This window comes from Brassica rapa, chromosome A08 (assembly GCF_000309985.2).
Source record: "Brassica rapa cultivar Chiifu-401-42 chromosome A08, CAAS_Brap_v3.01, whole genome shotgun sequence".
In the NCBI taxonomy this organism is placed as follows: Eukaryota; Viridiplantae; Streptophyta; class Magnoliopsida; order Brassicales; family Brassicaceae; genus Brassica; species Brassica rapa.
In genome coordinates, this window is record NC_024802.2 from 11,177,810 (window position 1) to 11,200,247 (window position 22,438).

The 22,438-nt window shown below is 26.9% G+C and overlaps 1 protein-coding gene across 1 annotated transcript; it reads right to left on the reverse strand.

The window, feature by feature from the left end:
* Nucleotides 1-134: 134 nt before the first annotated feature.
* LOC103834068 (phospholipase A1-IIgamma) lies at nt 135-5,086 on the reverse strand. Its single transcript, XM_009110121.3, has 4 exons — nt 4,172-5,086; nt 3,151-3,534; nt 2,834-3,063; nt 135-1,683 (listed from the first exon to the last, which is right to left on the reverse strand). The coding sequence occupies exons 1-4, from the start codon at nt 4,463-4,465 to the stop codon at nt 1,287-1,289; spliced, it is 1,305 nt and encodes a 434-aa protein (XP_009108369.1). The 5' UTR covers nt 4,466-5,086; the 3' UTR covers nt 135-1,286.
* Nucleotides 5,087-22,438: the final 17,352 nt, after the last annotated feature.

The following is a 22,438-nucleotide window of genomic DNA, read 5'->3' on the forward strand; positions in this document are numbered from 1 at the left end:
TCTTGAGACATGGATGAGCTCTGAGTTAAATCTTGTTATCCATTATTATGTGACAAAATTGTATTATATCAAAAAAAAAAATTTATTTAGTTAGTTAATGTAATTATATTTTTAATCGTTTAATTTTTTTTAAACATTATATGGTTTGATCAGACTCAATGTCTATTATTTTAAAATAAATTATTTTAAATTATATGAGAACAATACTTTTATATCAAGTTTGGATCCGTGGTCGAACCGGTAAATATGATGACTTGTACATAAACTGGTTTAGATTAATGAAAAATTATTAATTTAAAGCATGTAAACTTCGAAAAAATCTGCAATCAAGTGTGACCCGACATTTCGTTGACCTTGTAGAAAAAATAAATATTCTTCAATAATATTTTAAGAGATGAATGAAACTTCTAATATATTTTTAAATTTATAATTTTTTATTTACTTAAGTGTTTAAAATTTATATTTAATTAGTTGTTTTATATGAAATATTTGGTTTGATATAAATATAGGATATTTTGCAATTCTAGTAAGATTATATATAAATTGTATAAAAGTCAGTTAATATTATATATACATTGTATATACATTATTTAAATTTTCATCATCAATTTTTATTAATAATAATTGGGTTTACATGATATGAATTTGTAGCTGGTAAAATAGGTTAGCACTTATCAATAATGCATTCTTTTAGAATATTACTGAATCTATATGTAAAAAAGAATGACTATATATTTATGTAAGTTTGTATAAAAAGAATATTTCAGATGTTATAAATCGTGCTCAAACACTTGTCTACAAACTTATACAAATATATGATAAAGGTTGTCTTAGAAACCTATGTTTTATACAACAACATAGAATTCAATAATAACATTTCTATTATTATGTAGTACTATATTAGAATGCAATATTGGTTTGTGAAATTTTCATATTCAAAGAATACGATAAAAAAAATTTACGGAAAGTTAATTTGATAAAATATTACCGAATTCATAGAGTCTATTTTTATATTCATAAATATCATTTTATATTCAGTTTCCTAAACAATGAGAAGTAATAAATGATTTCATTAAAAATATTGTATTGTTAGAGAAAAATAAGGTGAGACCAAAAAAATAGTTAAGTCTAATGAAAGGGTTCAATAACTTTTTATATGTAGATTTTTTAAAATTCCTTCCCTTTTAATAGTATAGATAGAGTTTAATAGGTGAAAAGTGACAACTCTCCAGACATCAACACACTTAACAACGAATGCATAACAATAATATCAATAACAATAAAAATCAGAAATCAAAATCTTCATTATCATCAATCTCATGGTCCATTAACTTCCAAGACCCATCGTTTTGTTGTACCATACCTTTGTTTTTGAGAATCCTCCAATGTCCTGGGACCATATACTCATCTTTTAACCCATCCACTGATTTGTTGACCAGTCCGATGTCTCTTTTCACATCGAGTCTGAATAAGTCAGCTTTGCTCGTCCCTTGGGTTCCCGCAAGGCCGTGCAAGTAAACCTCTAGGCAGTGAAACGTCGCCAGGTCTCCTGGAGATTTCAGGTATGGTGACTTTCTTGTGTCTATTGGAAGCTCGTCTCCGACTTCAGCGTAACCTAAGGGTGGATAGATTGGAACTACGTCCGGTAGATTCCTTACCCGTAACACGCGGAGATCTTTCAATCTGTATTTATTGTATTATATAAGTCACGTTTCATTTGAAAAAAATTTGACCATGGAAGATAATTACATATACTATTATTAGAACCAGTATAACGCTAATTCAGAGTGCTAATTACAATATCGGGATGCTATTATTTTTGGTGACCAGTACATATTATAGTATCAGTAAATTGTTTTTTTTTTTCATCGAAATGTTATTCTATTACTCAAACTTGAAGTGGTATAGATAACCAGACCGGAATAGAATAACCAATGAAATAGAAAAATCTATGGAAAGATCTCGCATTCCTAGCTAAGAAATCTGAAATCTGTTTCCGCGTTTGCAGAATATAAACAATCATAAAATCCGAAAAGCATGTCTTGAGAGTCTATATCTTTTCTAATTCGGTCGGAAAGCTCGGAGTATCAGTAAATTGTTTAATTTAGATTAAAGCTAGATAGTATATATAACTTTCATGAGGGTTGTTACTTTCAAAAATTAATATTCTACATAAAATTAACTAATGAAGTTTTATACTCGTGTTTCGTTGGTCTTATTAGTTTATGTTTTTAGTGTTTTCTCAAAAATCATTCAGATAAGGTTTGAATGTTGGGGATTGAATGTTTGAATGTAATAAAATCGCTTTGGTCTAGTGGTAAATGGATTTCATCTAGAGTTTCTGTCATGGGTTAGAGTAGCATTGATCATTTAGCCGTGCTTTAAATTGATTTAATCGTCTATACCATATGCAAAGTTTCGTGAAACTAGTCTTGAACCTAGAAAATCTTTAAGATCCCCACGGTTATCAAAAAGAATTGTTTGCATGGAGACCACAAAACTTTGGATTCCAAAGGTTTTTACCAAAAAAAAAAATTTCCAACAGAACTTCAAAACCCTAAATATTAAAATTATATAGTTGGAAAGTCAACGGAAAAAACGTTTTGAAAAACTATTTAGCGAGTTTGTATTTGTATGTTTTTCACATTTATCAGCTTCCACATTCATCTATCTAGCCAAAAAAAAGATCTTAAGGATTTATCTGAAATTTGGCTCATAACAAAAAAAAAATGAAAATATTATTATATGTTTTATATTTGTAAAGAGGAGTACTATTTTTTTATTAGACGACAATATAAAACTGTTGTATATGTAATTATTTAATAGGACGTACCCGGAGAAGAGTTTCTTAAAGTCAGAATCGCCCACACGAGGACTAGCAAAGACAAAGGCCGTAACGGGACAAGATTTGTCAGGACGGCTCTTTGGTCGGTTATAACCATTAGCCACAATATCGGCAGCGTTTAGCGTCGCGATGGCAGCTCCAAGGATATGACCACAAATACTTATACTGATCTTTTCGTCTTTATACTTCTCCAACAATCTCCCAATCTCTCGCAATACCTTATGTCATTTCAAAAATTCATCAAGAGAATTTCTCAAAATACCCAAACGGTAAAGTCGTGGTTTAACAAGTGATCAACACATTACCTGGTCACGAGCATTAGCCTTATTAAAAGGTGACCTTTCGTCCTTTGACATGTATATTGAGTACCAACCTTGATGAATCTGTACTTGATCATTTTTCTCACCGAAGATCTTTTTGGCGTTCACGAAACCGAATTCGAAGTCGTTGACCCATTCAAGTGGTTGCACTGAGCCTCTCCAAGCGACAACTATATCTCTTCGACCAAGAGCCGCCGTGCCTTGGTCGTCTGTCACCGCCACGTAGCCTATCCAGTTCGATTCCTTTGTGCATCCTTCGCGTGACACTGGGAACAATAGGAATGACTCAGGCACGTGGATCTGTGATGTCGCGAATAGAAACTTAGTCACTTTGTACTTTGTATACGGATGCGCTTTCTCTAGACCAACCTGCACGTGTTTTAATAATCAAATTTTATGCATAATAAGGATACATTTCCCTTTATTGTATATAAGTATTTTCTTCCTTCTAATAGTGTTATTGCGGAGGTAGAATCGTGAAAATGGGGAAAAATAACGAAAATGTTGAGTGAACTATGTATACACTACAACAAATAAGGCTTTGTTTAGGGATACATTATGCCATCTCACTCGAGGGACAAAACGGCATATCACATATAGTGTATTAGTATATACATCCATTTTTTATTGACCGAAGAATGTGATCATGATTTAATTATTAAAAAAGAACGGTCAGTTTTAAAGAACTTTAGAGCATTTAACTGAGGATAGTTTAATGATTTTTATTATTAAAATAAAATTAATAAAAATAAAGGAAAGTTAATGAGATGTTTTCAGGAATGAGACACTTACGAAAAAAAATTGAGAGATTCTTGAGAACACTTGGCATGGTATTAATGGTTATTTTGAGAGATTCTTTAGAACACTTAGCATTGTATTAATGGTCAATATGATAGATTCTTTAGAATACTTAGCATTGTATTAGTGGTTCATAATATTTAGCGGTTAGAACGTTTTTGACAATGCATACCAATTAGGACGTTTTGTATTTTAACTTTGATGTTACCTTGGCGAAGAAATCTTTTCTGGAGTAAATGCTAGAGCCGGCGAATTTAGATTGGGTGTTTATGTTGAAAGTATCATAGCCAGCCTGAGCCATCTCGCCGTAATGTATTAGATATTGCCGAAGATCTTGATCCAACGGCTGTAACAACCCTTTCCAATGGTTTTGGCCACTCAGATCCCTCCATCTCTTTGCGATTCCTCTAGATGCAATTAATTTCTCATCCTCTTTGTTCTTCTTTTTCTTTGTTCTCGTGCAGCTGAAACACCTCGTTACTTTCTTGTCTGCTTCGTCCATAATATTTCAAACGTTTAATGTCTGTATTCTTGTTTAGGCTCAAAGAAGCTCGTTGCATAAAAAAGAGATTATGTTGAAAACTTTGAAGATAAAATATAGTTTGGTGGATTTAAGTATTAGCTCGCATAATTGAGGCGTGTTGCAGAGGAAGTATAGTTCTCGAGATTATATAAAAACACAATATTTTATTTGATACAATAGTTTCTTAATTTACGTTCACGGAAAGCAATAGGTGACCTTATCTACATACAAACAATTCCTTTTTTAACTTTTGAATATGGTGACCAAATAAAAGAGGAAAGAATATAAAGAAGAGTGTTACAAATATATATATATATATATATATATATAAAGAGGAATATAGAATTCTTATTTGACTCGGTTTAACCAAACGAATTATCGATTGGTGTACTTTCCTGTCAAAATTCCCCTATTTGAAAAATGTTAATGCTTTATCAGTAACGAAATTGAAACTGAAATTGTACTGAACCAGTGGACCTTACCAAACAGTTGATTCGTTTTCAATTTGGTTATTCCTAAGTTTGCTAATCCGTAACATCTATCTTATTAAAACTCAAGTACAAAATTGGAGTGTTTGGAGACTTGAATAGGACTTTTAAAAATTTAGAGTGTTTGGAAACATGGATTGCAGTCTTTTAAAAAAAAATATTTTTGTTTGAAAACAATGATAGTAGTATTAAGAAAAAAAAGTAATGGGCTTATGTTTTTTTAAAAAATTGAAAGTTATCTAGGCCACTTTTAAAATATACCAAAATGGGTCAATCTAATTCCCTAAAAATTTTTTTTCTAAACTAACCATAAAACAAAATTTAAACTTTATATACATATTTCAAATCAAAATAATAATTCAAATTTGATTTATATCAAAAATTGATTCAAAAATATACATATATTCAAAAATGGATTTTTACTAAACTATTTTTCAATAACCATTATAAAAAAATATTGTCAATATATATAAGAAAAATATAATACAAAGCCCAATTTGAAATACCAACTCAAATTATGGTTTTCATATTTCATATTAAGTTTTAAAAATATAATATATGTAATTATTTATATGATGGTATGTATAAAATACTATTAATTATATGATTACTTATGTGATGGTACATATAAAATACGATTAATTATATGCTGATAAAATACGATATATAATAATGACTAGGGATGGGCTTTTGGATACCCATACGGGTTTAGTTCTGATCGGTTTGTATTTTGAGTTTTCGGGGTCAAAGATTTCAGCCTTATTAGAATGTTTCTAAATTTTGGTTTGAGTTCGATTTGGATCTTTGCGGGTTTGGTTTGGGTTTGGATAACTAATTTAAATTATTTTTAAAGTCTTAAATCATTATATATTTTAAATTTCTCAAAATGTATAAATAAAATAATATATTACGTATAAATTTGAATAACATATGTCATAATACTTAAGCTTAACATATCAATTGGCTTGATTTAAAATTTTGGATACGAAATCAATAATTATTTTAAGTATTTTTGGTGATTTGAGTATACTTTAACTATTTCAGATATTTACTTTTGACTATCTATATATATTTTCAAGTATTTAAACCAATTTAAAAGTATCATTTTTGATGTTTTATATACGTTAAATCTAAAAATAATTAATATATATAAGTATATAAATCTATTTTTAGATAAATTCGGATACCCAAATACTTTGGTTCGGATCAGATTCGGTTCTCTAAATAACAAAATTTTGAATAATTAGAATATTTAATCAATTTATGTTTGGGTTTGGTACTATATCTTTGGATCGGTATCGGTTATGTTCCTCGGATTTATTTTTTCAAATCCTAATAATTACATGAAAAACAAATATCAACATATTTTTCAAAATATACACCCGCGCGCCTGCGCGGGTCAAAATCTAGTAAATATATTATACATAGATCTACTTTATATATAAAGATAGTCGATACAAAAAAACACACACACACATATATGATATATATATATATATATATATTTTTCTTTTTTTGGATAGTGTGTTTGAACCATATTACGTGAAAGCATTAGTGTGTCATTGGTATCACACTATCACTAATTATCAATTGCTTGTAAACGTGGATCAAGCTATCTTAACATATATGTATATATATTCTTTTATCTTAACATATTACAGTATAAACTAAACTCTCTTGAATTGTGTTATTTTATTTTATTATTTTAATTTATGAATAATATCCAAAATTTTCTTCAAAACAAAGAGTTGGCCAGAATAAGGGGTAATGGAAAAGAATGGAGTATTGCTTTGAAGCAAATAAAAGAAGGAAACATACTACTTTACTTTGAAGAGTTGCTTCTAACGCCAAGTCATGACAACTCTCTCCGGACTTGATTCTATGTGTTTTTGATAATGTATATTGTTTGGAACCTTGGATTATTGTTTTTTTTTTGCTAATTTATTTATTGTCTTTTTTTTTGTTTATTCATTTCTTCCAAACTTTCGGTTTTCCATCTCCAAACTATGCTCCTTTAAATTTCAAAATTAATTATCATTATTACTCTTTTATTGTTTATTTTTCGACTTTCAACATAGTGTGAAATGAATGAAATCTGAAGAAGTTTTCATTTATTTGTAATTGTGTTTAATTTCGCCATGAATGAAATCATGCTTTGAAGTTTATTGGTATCCAAGTTGTAATTTCATCAACCTCTTTTAGTTGGTATAAATTCATCCTTGTGCTTAAATTTTCTGCATACGCAAATACTTAGACACTAGAGTTGACTGATCCGAAGTATCCTTCTTTTTTTTTTTGATAAATATATCATTATCAAACGAAGAGGTTTATAGTTAGACAAAAATTAGAAACTAGAGGTCAATCTGAGAAAAAAAAATAGAGAATGGCCTAACACATCTTTATAAGGTAAGGGACAAAGTGATTGAGACTCTACTCATACTTAAGCCAAGATTGCATCAATTTTTGAAGATCTTTTTTTTTTTTGCCTTGCAAGGATTGAATTGGAGATCAGCCTATCAATGAATTTGAAAGTGAGTTGAGGCATGGATGCAGCGTTGTTGTGGAGCATGTTGTTCCTCACAAACCAGAGTTTGTAGATGGTGGCTTGGGAGACGAGCTTGCGCAAAGTGGAAGGACATCTGTTGTCTCTTGTACCAATCCAAGAAACCAAAGCTGTCCAAGTGTGGAAGAGAAAGGGAACAAAACCTAGATGTTTGATCACCATAGTCCAAACTTTCCACTGAAATGGCAATGCATGAACAAAGTGATCTCTATTTTCCCGGTAGGGGTTGCATATGCAGCAGCAATCGACAGTCTGAATACCCCCAAGAAACTAGGCGAGTTCTGGTTGGCAGTATGTCGATCTGTGATATCCACATCATGACAGCATGGCTCGTCGTGGAGCCCTTAAACCAAACAAAATCCGCCCGTTCTGGAACCTATCCACGAGGCTGCAGACTTTCCCAAGTAAATTTTGCAGAAAACTCATCTGAAACACCATATTTAGTCTCCCATCAGTATGATTTTATGGCGGTGGATTGGGAGGGAAGATGAATAGAGCACAACATGAAATAAACATCCTCAACTTGGCGTCATCTTGTTGGTTTAGTACGTCAACCTGTTTCAGAGAAAGCATCTGAGACAGAGGAATCCACACTTATACCGAGTTCTCTAGGGCCACTAGGTCCACAAATTTTAGTGAGAAGACCTAGCTCACACCAATGATCAAACCAAAAGCTTGCTCTTGTTCTATTACCAAGCTGACATCTGATTAAATTCTCTGCTACTGGTCGTAAGCTGAGGATAAAATTCCAGATCCATGATGATTGTTTTTTAGCGTCGATACTCCATAAGCTAGCTTCTTTCAATTTATGAAATTTTGTCCAAGCTGCCTATAAAGACTCATGATCAGAGAAAAGGAACTAGACGAGTTTTATCGTCAGAATTTTGTTCCACTGTAAGAGAATTTTTATACCAAGTCCAGCTTCCATTTTGGGAAGACACTTGAATTCCAAGATACTTTAGCCACTGCCTTTGTCTTATGTTACAACCTTGAACACAACGAAGATATAGAAGCAATACAACCTTTTGGAAAGATGAATGATGAAAACCAAAAGTTGATTTGTCCCAAAGATACCTGAGCAGATCTGGTTCTCCTTCCAGCATATGATAGAGCACGTGAAGTCCATGAAGAGAAACTTCTCTTTAGTTGATCGATGAGAGGTCTATGGTAAAGTAATCTTGCAGATTGTTAATATTTGTGTAAATATTAGGCTGGAATAGAAAACAATTTTAGAGTTTATTAACTTTATTTACTACCTTAAACTGAATCGAATGTATACATTGTTGTCAATCTAAAATGCAAAAAAGAAAAAAATCGATTAAAAATAACTTTTATCACACAAGAAGAATACACATTGATTGTAGCAAGTATGCATATTATTACGTCCTTACTTGTGTTCCACTTAATGTGGTTTTGCCCCTGGTTGTTGATATCATCGTTCTTAAATCTATTCTGTTAAAGTATTTATTTTAAAAAACTTTGCTGTTGTAAACTATATACCAGATATCTAATGCTAATTTCTTTTGAAAAATAATAATAAAAGATTGGCTATGAGATTAATAGGGTTGGTAATTAACGAATGATGAAGAAGATATACGTATCGATACCGTTCTATTTTGTTTTTTGTTGCTTAGAGGAATAAACATGAAGAGCAGCTCCCTCTAACAAATTCACACATACAACACAGTTTCATGACCTAACCAGCGATTCAATATTTGCCCACTTCAGAGAAACAAAGATACAATACTTCACACCAAAAACAAAGATACAATATTCAAAAGCGGAACATCCCCTAGACTATATTTGCGAAGTGATTTTGCCACATGTCAATTCTATAATCAATTTTACAAAACAAATATGACATGACTACTCAAATTGATGACATGTCTTATAGCTTAATATGACATGGACAATTGCATTTAATGTTAATTTATATTTTTGGTAAACTTTTTAAAATATGGTAATATCTCATATATTACATTTAATGTCAATTTATATTTTTAATTTTTTTTAGAATATGGGAATAACTCATAAATCATCATTAAAATAAATATATTCAAATATGGCATTATAAATTTTGAAATATAATTTAATTGTATATTTTTAAATTATAAAATTTTATTACTAAAATTTTCAAAAATGTATACAATTTTTTTTAGAAAATTATAAAAATTTAATCAAAAATCATTATTTTCTTATATATCTACAAATTTTATAAATATTTTTTAATTTTAATTTTTGGTAATGATGCAATATTTACAAATTTATTTAAAATAGTTAATTAAAATAAATAGATAGAAAAATCTATCTAAGATTATAATTTCAAATATATATATGCATATTCTTAAATATAATTTTATGTTTAATTAAATCAAATTTATATTAAAATATTGATACAAAAAAATTACACTATTAATAAAATTTTATTTAAAATATAATTTATATTTATCTGTTAAAAAATATTTTAAATTTTTTTACTGCACATATTGAAAATATACTACATTTAGATACCTAGTTTTCTTTAATATGTCTAGTTACATTTTTGTGGGTATACTAGTCAGCGTCATCAACTTCAAACCGAACTAGCTATCTTTAATGCGAGGAGACAGTCATATTGAAAATATACTACATTATAAACTTTATTTTCAACAAAGAGAGAGAAAGTTCTCCCCTTTCCTTCTTATCTCATCAAAATCTTTCAGAAGGAGGGGAGTTCGTCAGTTTTTGTATATCACCAGGTTCTTTTTCCGGTGGTTGTGGTTGATCGCTCGTTGATTGAGCTTTATCTCCGGCTTCGGTTCATCCGACCGGTTTTGCTTCCGGCGTCGCACTTGTCCATCGGTGGTCGGCCGGCTTTCGACTTCGGCGTTCTCACCTTCTTCTCCGGTGACGGACGGCTGACTCTTGTCTCCGCGTCTCACTTTGTTTGGTGTTGACTGCGGCGGTTCACCGGGATTTCCCGGTTAAGATCGATCTACGGTTCATGCATCTCTTCCGACCAATCGACTCTCCGTTCTCACCTTCGTTGTTCCTTTCCTCTCCTCTGTCGAGGCCGTATCATCTTTGAGGTTTCTCTTATCTTTAAAGATGTCTGAAGTTCTTGTTGGAAAGTCGAAGGTTCTCGGATCGATTGAAGTCAATTGGGTTTCTTCTCCGAATCGTAGATCTAGCGGACGAGTTGGGTTTCAGTGAAAGATGTTTCTGGTTGAACATCCGTTCCACCGATTTGTCTCCGTTGACGGCGGTGGTCCGTCTTGCCGCTTCTCTTTTGCCGGCGGAAGTGATTCGATCGGGTCTTGACGCGTGTCCATTGACTGCAGGGCAGTCGAACACGTGGTGGGCTTAGGTGTTTACTTCCTCTACGGGTTTCCTCTATGGGCCTACGGTCTGTAGTTGTACTGTAAAGTTGGGTATTTTGTTTGGGTCTTCGTTTTACTGTGTTGGGCTTTGTCCATTTGGACTCTGTTCCTTTAATAAAATCTCAGATGACAAAAAAAAACTTTATTTTCTTCTGATCTAGTCTAGACCCTATTACGATGGAATCAAGTTTAAACACAAAAACATGGCTCAAGCGATCAATCGTATTCATATGATTAAACATTTTTTGCATAAATAAAGTTGGGTATGTGCACACATGGTGAATGTGTATGTATGTTACGGCAGTGTAGAAAAGACAAGATGTTGATTTTTTAAAAAGGACCACCTTCAAAATATTATTGTTTATAGGATTTATTTGATTAAATATTATACATATACACATATATATGTGTGTGTGTCACCTCCACAAGTTATGTGACATTCTTTTCAATTCTGTGTTCGTTCCCCTTCTTCGCCGCTGCTCACATTAATTTCTCCTTTCATTGTCATAGTTAGCTAAGCTTTTCTCGATACATCAATGATCTAGGGGTGGGCGTTCGGTACCCATTCGGTTTAGATCTATTCGGGTTTTGAGTTTTCGGGTTTAAAGATTTCAATTCCATTCAGCTATTTCTAAATTTTGATTCGAGTTCGGTTTGGATCTTTGCGGATTTGGTTCCGGTTTGAATAATCCATTTAAATTACTTTAAAAATTTTAGTATTCATTATATGCTTAAAATTTCTCAAAATCTAAAACAAAATAATCTATCACATATAAATTTGTATAATATATGTCAAAATACTTAAAATTAACATATAAAATTTGTTTAATTTGAATATTTAGATAAAAAAATCAATAGATGTTTCAGATATTTTGGTGTTTTGAATATATTTGAGCTATTTTAGACATTTAATTTTGGTTATTTATGTATATTTTCAAGTAGTTTGGATAATTTAAAAGTATCATATATATTTTGGATGTTGTTAATATATATTAAATCTAAAAAAATAAGTAATATATTTAGATATATAAATCTATTTCGGTTACATTCGGATATCCAAGATATTTCGGTTCAGGTCGGGTTCGGTTTCGGTTCTTTAGATACCAAAATTTTGAACCCATTCGGATATTTAATCAATTTCGGTTCAGATTCGGTAATATTTTTTCGGATCGGATTCGGTTCGGTTCTTCGGATCCGAGTATTTTGCCCACCCCTACCAACATCAATCTAATCAGACTTTTAAAAAGATTAATCGTTGGTATTAATAGGTAACCGTGGAATTGCAGAATACTAAATTTAAATTATAGATTAAATTGAAAGTTATACACACATCACTGCAATAAATGCTAAAAATGTGTGTATATAGATTTTTGTCCTAAATAAAAAAACAAACTAAAACGAATTATAATTTGAGCATCTAAAACTTATGTTCGTTTAAAAGGTTAGCAACGGAAAACTTGAAACAGATTATAATTTGATATTGAACGGAACTTATCTTTTTGAATCCAATTTTGTTTTAACCCCAAACAGAACCAAACCACCAAATGCTTATACTGGTAAGTACTACCAAACTTTTTGGTTAATATTACCAATCTTTGATGGTTAGTCATTTTTATTGTCTTCACTCATTAACACATAAAACTGCATTTACATGTTCATGAATATAATTTAGAATCAGTTGATTCTTTTTTTTTTGAACCATTTTTTGAAGAAAAAAATTATTGTTATCCACACTAAATATAAACCATCACATAACTACACATTTACGCACTACAATTATATATTAAATATATAAATGATGTAGTTAACATGATGATATGTTTTAAATAACATGTTGTGTAGTTGACATCACGTTCAAATTTATATTTTTTTTGCCGGAATAGTAGATTGAAAGTTAGAATCCGAAAATCATATATTAAAAAATTTGGAGGGCTTATTGTATCAGGGATTTGATAAAATTTTGAGGATTTTAGATTTCCTGAGATTTGATGGGTTTTAAAGATTTGATGGAGATTTTGATGAGGAATCGGGTTTATGAGTTCTCAGTTGTGCGATTGTTTCTCACAGCGTTGTAGGCTGTTCCAGTCAATATTGGCGATCCTCCTCTTTCTTAAAATTTAGCTTATGTTACGAGCTGCATCTCCTTGGATGGGGACATAGTTTAGTCGTCTTTGATTATGTCTTCCTCGTGTTGGTTTGCCGTCGATAGAACCTGCTCGTCTTGCTTTTCAAGATCTGGTTTTTGGTGATCTAACTTCTATGCTCTCTTTCATAGCTCGAGTACAGTTACATGGTTTGTTGATTTAGTTTTGTCTCCCCTTTCTTCTATGTTCTCTCATCTCGTTACAGCTTTCATCACTGATCGAATCTCTGGTGGCTCTCTCTTTCGACATGTTTGTCACTCCATGTTTGGATAGTGATTTCCTCGTGTATGTTATGTGGGTTTAGAAGGTTGTTTCTGGTCTTAAGCTTAGGCTCTGGTTTCTCAGTTCTTACCTTCCATTCTCCCTCCCTGAGGTTGTTTTTCTTCTTCTCCTCCTTCCCTTAGTATAGGTGTGTAGTTAGTCTTCTAGAGCTTTAGTCCCTTATATCTAGAGCTTTGTGGTTCTTTGTTGGAATGGGCACCTTGTCTATGCTTGTTTAGTTTGTGAGGTGCTTCTTACCTCTTAACTGGTGGTTGTGCTTTTGGTGATTTAGGCATGTGTCTTTCTGTTTTGTGGTAACTTTGGCTTTCCGATGGTTATTCTTATTATGGCATGTTTTCTTGGTCCTTTGAGGTTGTGCTAGATCGCGCTCCTTGTGTTCAGGGATTGATATGTTTCAGATTTTATCTTTTACCATTTCTAATTCTGCTTGTTCTGGCCAAAATACTCTATGGTAATGTGAAGTAAATTAGTCTTTGTTCTTGATTTTTTTTATCGCCAGACTTTTATTGAGTTAGTGTTGCTATAACATTTCAGTTTTCTTTTTGATTGTGGGGGTTTTAGGTTTAGATTATGTGTTTTGTTCTAGCTTCTTCTTAGTTTGGCTATTTTATATTTCTTAATAGTAAAATAAATATATAATTTGTAAATGAAATATTAGGAAATAGTAAAAATAAATAAAAACATGAAAATTTATGTTATTTTTAGCTATGAATATATTATTTTACTTATTTCTTTATCCATCTTGAATTTTAATGACCAATAAAATAGATTATTAGATTTTATGTGATAGTGGTTGGTCGAAGAAGTATTAGATAGTACACAATTAAAAAATAATAGGCTAAATCAGTAATTTAAAAGAAAAAAAGACCTAAAAAAGAAAGTATAAGGACACATGTCATCAAATCTTTCTTCCACGCATCAAAAGAAGAGAGAAAATCTATTATATATATTTAGTCATTATCAATATCAAAGTTAACTTTTAATTTAACTAGGGATTAACCCGGGCTACGCCCGGGTTTTTTATTTTTTCTAATTTAAGTTGTTAAATTATTTATATTTAGGCTATGATATATATTTATATAAATGTTAAATGCATGTCATAATTAAAATTTATTTTTAAATTTTAACACGTTAAATTAACATATTTTTTACTATTTAAATATTTTTTTTGTAATTTTATTGGCTATCTAGTTATCATATTTAGCAAAACTATCTTTTGAGTGTTGGAATAAATGTTTTAGAGATTTTATTAAACTGCAGTGTATTTTCGGATCGACCACATGCTCAACATTCGATCGATCCGTAAAAAGATGGTCGATCTCCTTGGCCAGGTAAGTACAATTTTAGCAAAAATATCTTTTATTTTCAAATATTAAGTATATAACTATTCTTTTTAATATTTTTTTAATTGTATTTTTTGATTAAATTATTGTATTATAATTGTTATGTAAATATTTTTTGTGATGTTTGAATTTGTGTTGTTCGTATACTTAACTTAGATGATATTGATGTTTAATAATTTATTGTTTTCTGGAAATAGAAAATAATGATATATCAAAACGTATCTAATACTTGTTAAATGATAGTATAATGTAAATTACATCCATTATTTGAAAATAACCATTTGCTGTTTTTATTTTTATTTTAAATCAGAAATTATTTTTATTTAAAACATTATTCATATATAATATAATAGTTTAAGTTTGGAAGATTAATATATATATATATATATATATATATAAATTATGTATATTTTAAAAAAAAAATTTAAGATATTATATATTGAGTATCTAAATAAAATTTGAATTTCTTATCTTGAAATCAGATATTTATATTTTTTGTCTTCATGTTATACTCACCAATCCATCATTGATATTTATAACTCAGTATGTTATTAAAAAAACTTAGTTTTAAGTAATAAACGAATTTAATAAATTAAATTCATCACCTCTAATGTTCTGTAAACTATATTTGAAAACTCTTTAAAATTATATTTTAAGCATAATATTATTATTATTTAATTTAAGTTATTTTAAAGCATAATATATTTAATCTTAATGTAATTTCCCATTTTTAAAATTTGGTATTTACTTATATTATATATTTACTTATTATTTACTTTTCTTTATATTGTGTATTTCTATTTCTTATTTTTTCTATTTACTAATAATTTTATATTTTAAGATTTATTTACATTTTAAGATAGATGTTTAAATACTAATGTACTTTTTCTATTTTTTTAAATTGAGTATTTCCTTTTCTTATACTTTCTATTTACTTAATATCTATATTTTACATTTTAAGATAGATGTTTAATATTTAATGTACTATTTCCATTTCTTAAAAATTGTGCATTTACTTATTATTGTATATATAATTCGTATATTTATATATTTATAATATTTACTTATTATTTATTTTTCTATATATTTAGTATTTCTCTTTCTTATACTTTATATTTAGTTAATGTCTATATTTTATATTTTAAGATATATGTTTAAATCTTTACATATTTTTCCATTTTTAATATAAAACGGCAATGTTTAATAGAAGAACTTGGACAAATAGTCAAATAGTTATATTTATGTTTTTTTTTCTTTTTTTTTATAAAATGGTAATGTTACATTATGAAGATAACCCGTTTTTTTAGTGAACAATGGTAATCTTACATATGTTTAATGTAGTTTTTCCATTTTTATGTTGTATGTTTACATATTATTGTTATTTTTAAATGTAAAATGGTAATTTTGCATATGTTTAATGTAGTATTTCCATTTTTTATGTTGTATGTTTACATATTATTTATTATTTTAGAAATTATATATAATTTATTTTTTACAAAATAGTAATGTTACATTATGGAGATAAGCCGTCTTTTTTTTTTAGTGAAAAATGGTAATCTTACATATGTTTAATGTAGTTTTTCTATTTTTTACGTTGTATGTTTACATATTATTTTCTTAAAATAAAAATGTAAAATGGTAATCTTACATATGTTTAATGTAGTATTTCTATTTTTATGTTGTATGTTTTACATATATTTATTATTTTCGAAATTATATATAATGTTTTTTGTTTTTTTATAAAACGGTAATGTTACATTATGGAGATAAACCGTCTTTTTTTTTAAAGTTAAAAATAGTAATCTTACATATGTTTAATGTAGTTTTTCCATTTTTTATGCTGTATGTTTACATATTTTTTATAATTTTCGAAAATAATAAAATTAAAATGTAAAACTATATTTTATGCCACGTGTCATCTTTCGAGATTATATTATATATTTACTTATTATTTATTTTTCTTTATATTGTGTATTTCTATTTCTTATACTTTCTATTTACTAATAATTTTATATTTTAACATTGATTTACATTTTAAGATAGATGTTTAAATATTAATGTACTTTTTCCATTTTTTTAAATTGTGTATTTCCTTTTCTTATACTTTCTATTTGCGTAATATCTATATTTTACATTTTAAGATAGATGTTTAAATCTTAATATACTTTTTCCATTGTTTTTAAGTTGTGTATTTATTTTTCTTATATTTTCTATTTACTTAATATCTATATTTTACATTTTAAGATAGATGTTTAATATTTAATGTACTCTTTCCATTTTTTAAAAATTGTGCATTTACTTATTATTGTATATATAATTCTTATATTTATATATTTAGAATATTTACTTATTATTTATTTTTTATATATTGATTATTTCTCTTTCTTATACTTTATATTGAGTTAATGTCTATATTTTATATTTTAAGATAGATGTTTAAATCTTTACGTATTTTTCCATTTTTAATGTAAAACGGCAATGTTTAATAGAAGAACTTGGACAAATAGTCAAATAGTTATATTTATGTTTTTTTTTTCTTTTTTTTATAAAATGGTAATGTTACATTATGAAGATAAACCGTTTTTTTAGTGAACAATGGTAATCTTACATATGTTTAATGTAGTTTTTCCATTTTTTTATATTGTATGTTTACATATTATTGTTATTTTTAAATGTAAAATGGTAATTTTACATATGTTTAATGTAGTATTTCTATTTTTTATGTTGCATGTTTACATATTATTTATTATTTTCGAAATTATATATAATTTATTTTTTACAAAATAGTAATGTTACATTATGGAGATAAGCCGTCTTTTTTGTTTAGTGAAAAATTGTAATCTTACATATGTTTAATGTAGTGTTTCCATTTTTTATGTTATGTTTACATATTATTTTCTTAAATTAAAAATGTAAAATGTTAATCTTACATATGTTTAATGTAGTATTTCCATTTTTATGTTGTATGTTTTACATATATTTATTATTTTCGAAATTATATATAATGTTTTTTGTTTTTTTTATAAAACGGTAATGTTACATTATGGAGATAGGCCATCTTTTTTTTGAAGTGAAAAATAGTAATCTTACATATGTTTAATGTAGTTTTCCATTTTTATGCTGTATGTTTACATATTTTTTATAATTTTCAAAAATAAGTAATATTAAAATGTAAAACTATATTTTATGTCACGTGTCATCTTTCGGGATTATATTATATATTTACTTATTATTTATTTTTCTTTATATTGTGTATTTCTATTTCTTATACTTTCTATTTACTAATAATTTTATATTTTAAGATTGATTTACATTTTAAGATAGATGTTTAAATACCAATGTACTTTTTCCATTTTTTTAAATTGTGTATTTCCTTTTCTTATACTTTCTATTTGCATAATATCTATATTTTACATTTTAAGATAGATGTTTAAATCTTAATATACTTTTTCCATTGTTTTTAAGTTGTGTATTTCTTTTTCTTATACTTTCTATTTACTTAATATCTATATTTTACATTTTAAAATAGATGTTTAATATTTAATTTACTCTTTCCATTTTTTTAAAAATTGTGCATTTACTTATTATTGTATATATAATTCGTATATTTATAATATTTACTTATTATTTATTTTTTATATATTGAGTATTTCTCTTTCTTATACTTTATATTTAGTTAATGTCTATATTTTATATTTTAAGATAGATGTTTAAATATTTACGTATTTTTCCATTTTTAATGTAAAACGGCAATGTTCAATAGAAGAACTTGGACAAATAGTCAAATAGTTATATTTATGTTTTTTTTTTTTTTTTTTATAAAGTGGTAATGTTACATTATGAAGATAAACTTATTTTTAGTGAACAATGGTAATCTTACATATGTTTAATGTAAATTTTCCATTTTTTTATGTTGTATGTTTACATATTATTGTTATTTTTAAATGTAAAATAGTAATCTTACATATGTTTAATGTAGTATTTCCATTTTTATGTTGTATGTTTTACATATATTTATTATTTTCGAAATTATATATAATGTTTTTTGTTTTTTTTATAAAACGGTAATGTTACATTTTGGAGATAAGCCGTCTTTTTTTTTAAGTGAAAAATAGTAATCTTACATATGTTTTATGTAGTTTTTCCATTTTTTATGCTGTATGTTTACATATTTTTTACAATTTTTGAAAATAAGTAATATTAAAATGTAAAACTATATTTTATGCCACGTGTCATCTTTCGGGAGAAAATTTTTCCGCTGATGTGGACGCCCTATGGAGCCTCAAAAGTTCCCTTTTATTAGTAGAGACTAGGGATTAACCCGGGCTACGCCCGGGATTTTTATTTTTTTCTAATTTAAGTTGTTAAATTATTTATATTTAGGTTATGATATATATTTTTTATAAATCTTAAGATGCATGTCATAATTAAAATTTATTTTAAATTTTAACACGTTCAATTAACATATTTTTACTATTTAAATATTTTTTTGTAATTTTGTTGGCTATCTAATTATCATATTTAGCAAAACTATCTGTTGAGTGTTGGAATAAATGTTTTAGATATTTAATTAAACTGCAGAGTATTTTCGGATCGATCACATGCTCAACAATCGATCGATCCGTAAAAAGATTGGTCGATCTCCTTGGCCAGGTAAGTACAATTTTAGTAAAAATATCTTTGATTTTCAAATATTAAGTATATAACTATTCTTTTGGATATTCTCTTTTTGAATTGTATTTTTTGATTAAATTATTGTATTATAATGTTTATGTAAATATTTTTTTGTGATGTTTGAATTTGTTTTGTTCGTATACTTAACCTAGATGATATTGATGCTTAACAATTTATTATTTTCTAGAAATAAAAAATAATGATATATCAAAACGTATCTAATACTTGTTAAATGATACTATAATGTAAATTACATCCATTATTTGAAAATAACCATTTGTTGTTTTTATTTTTTTTTAAATCAGAAATTATTTTTATTTAAAAACATTATTCATATATAATATAATAGTTTAAGTTTGGAAGATTAATATATATATATATATATGAATTATGTGTATGTTTTAAAAAATAATTTAAGATGTTATATATTGAGTAACTGAATAAAATCTGAATTTCTTATCTTGAAAATCAAATAATTATATTTTTGTCTTCATGTTATACTCATCAATCCATCATTGATATTTATAACTCAGTATGCTTAAAAAAAAAACTTAGTTTGAAGTAATAAATGAATTTAATAAATTAAATTCATCACCTATAATGTTCTGTAAACTATATTTGAAAACTCTCTACAATTATATTTTAAGCATAATTACTATTACTTAATTTAAGTTATTTTAAGCATAATATATGCTAAATCAACTTAAATTATATTTACAATAGGACCATCCTAAACCGGTTAATAAACCAAAAACAATACTAAACCAACATGAACTAATACCTGATTCGGCGATGAAGGAAGTGTTCCGGGATAAACGCTTGAATGGATATTAACTGTAATGGTTTGATCATGAAAGAGTTAGTATGAATATTAACAATAAAATTATGGATTAGATTAATTTAAATTTGTAAGAATACCTTTGAGTCTATGAAAAACAATTCAATTCCCATGAATAAGTTTGCCCTTTGGAAGTTGCGGGGTTCCCAACAATGAATCCACCTAATAAAAAGTTCGTTCTTATAAAAAATCTCCTTCAATGTCATTAAAAGTTTTTGGGACGGCAAGAGTTAATGGTGGAACCATTTTTTTGCTCGAGTGCTTTGAAGCTTTCCTTGATAGTGTGAGGTTGATGTTGATGGTATAATGAGTTTTATAGGGACTTTCTTGATGTAAAACTATACTTTTTTTTAATGTGGTATTTCCATTTTTATATAATTTATTACCATTTTAAGATAGATGTACATTTTAAGAGAGATGTTTAAATCTTAATATACTTTTTCCATTTTTTAAAATGTTTATTTCCATTTCTTATTTTTTTTTACGTAATATCTATATTTTATATTTTAAAATAGATATTTAAATCTTAATGTACTTTTTCCATTTTTTTAAATTGTGTATTTCCTTATATTATATATTTTACATTTTAAGATAGATGATTAATGCTTAATGAACTTTTTCCATTTTTTAAATTTTGTTGTGTATTTACTTATTATTATATATATAATTCATATATTATATATTTACATTATTTACTTATTATTTACTTATTATTTATTTTCCTGTATATGTATTTCTATTTCTTGTACTTTTTATTTACTTAATATCTCTATTTTACATTTTAATATAGATGTTTAAATCTTAATGTACGTTTTTTCATTTTTTTTAATTGTATATTTTCATTTGTTATACTTTCTATTTACGTAATATCTATATTTTAAATTTTAAGATATATTTTTAAAACTTAATGTAATTTTCCATTTTTTTAATTGGGTATTTACTTATATTATATATTTACTAATTTTTTTTATATTGTGTATTTCTATTTCTTATACTTTCTATTTACTAATAATTTTATATTTTAAGATAGATTTACATTTTAAGATAGATGTTTAAATACTAATGTACTTTGTCCATTTTTTAAATTGTGTATTTCCTTTTCTTATACTTTCTATTTGTGTAATATCTATATTTTACATTTTAAGATGGATGCTTAAGTCTTAATATACTTTTTCCATTGTTTTTAAGTTGTGTATTTCTTTTTCTTATACTTTCTATTTACTTAATATCTATATTTTGCATTTTAAGATAGATGTTTAATATTTAATATACTCTTTCCATTTTTTATAAATTGTGCATTTACTTATTATTGTATATATAATTTGTATATTTATAATATTTACTTATTATTTATTTTTCTATATATTGAGTATTTCTCTTTCTTATACTTTATATTTAGTTAATTTATATATTTTATATTTTAAGATAGATGGTTAAATCTTAATGTATTTTTCCATTTTTAGTGTAAAGCGGCAATGTTTAATAGAAGAACTTGGACAAATAGTCAAATAGTTATATTTATGTTTTTTTCTTTTTTTATATAATGGTAATGTTACATTATGGAGATAAGCCGTTTTTTTAGTGAAAATTGTAAGCTTACATATGTTTAATGTAGTTTTTCTATTTTTTTATGTTGTGTGTTTACATATTATTGTTATTTTTAAATGTAAAATGGTAATCTTACATATGTTTAATGTAGTATTTCCATTTTTTATGTTGTATGTTTACATATTATTTATTATTTTCGAAATTATATATAATGTTTTTTTACAAAATAGTAATATTACATTATGGAGATAATCCGTTTTTTTTTTAGTGAAAAATGGTAATCTTACATATGTTTAATTAATGTAGTTTTTCCATTTTTTATGTTGTATGTTTACATATTATTATTTTTAAATAAAAATGTAAAATGGTAATCTTACATATGTTTAATGTAGTATTTCTATTTTTTTATGTTGTATGTTTACATATATTTATTATTTTTGAAATTATATATAATGTTTTTTGTTTTTTTTATAAAACGGTAATGTTATATTATGGAGATAATCCGTCTTTTTTTTTTAAGTGAAAAATGGTAATCTTACATATGTTTAATGTAGTTTTTCTATTTTTTGTGTTGTATGTTTACATATTATTTATAATTTTCAAAAATTTGTAATATTTTATGCCACGTGTCATCTTTCGAGAGAAGTTTTTTTTGCTGATGTGGACGCTCTATGGAGCCTCAAAAGGTCCCTTTTATAGTATTTCTATTTTTT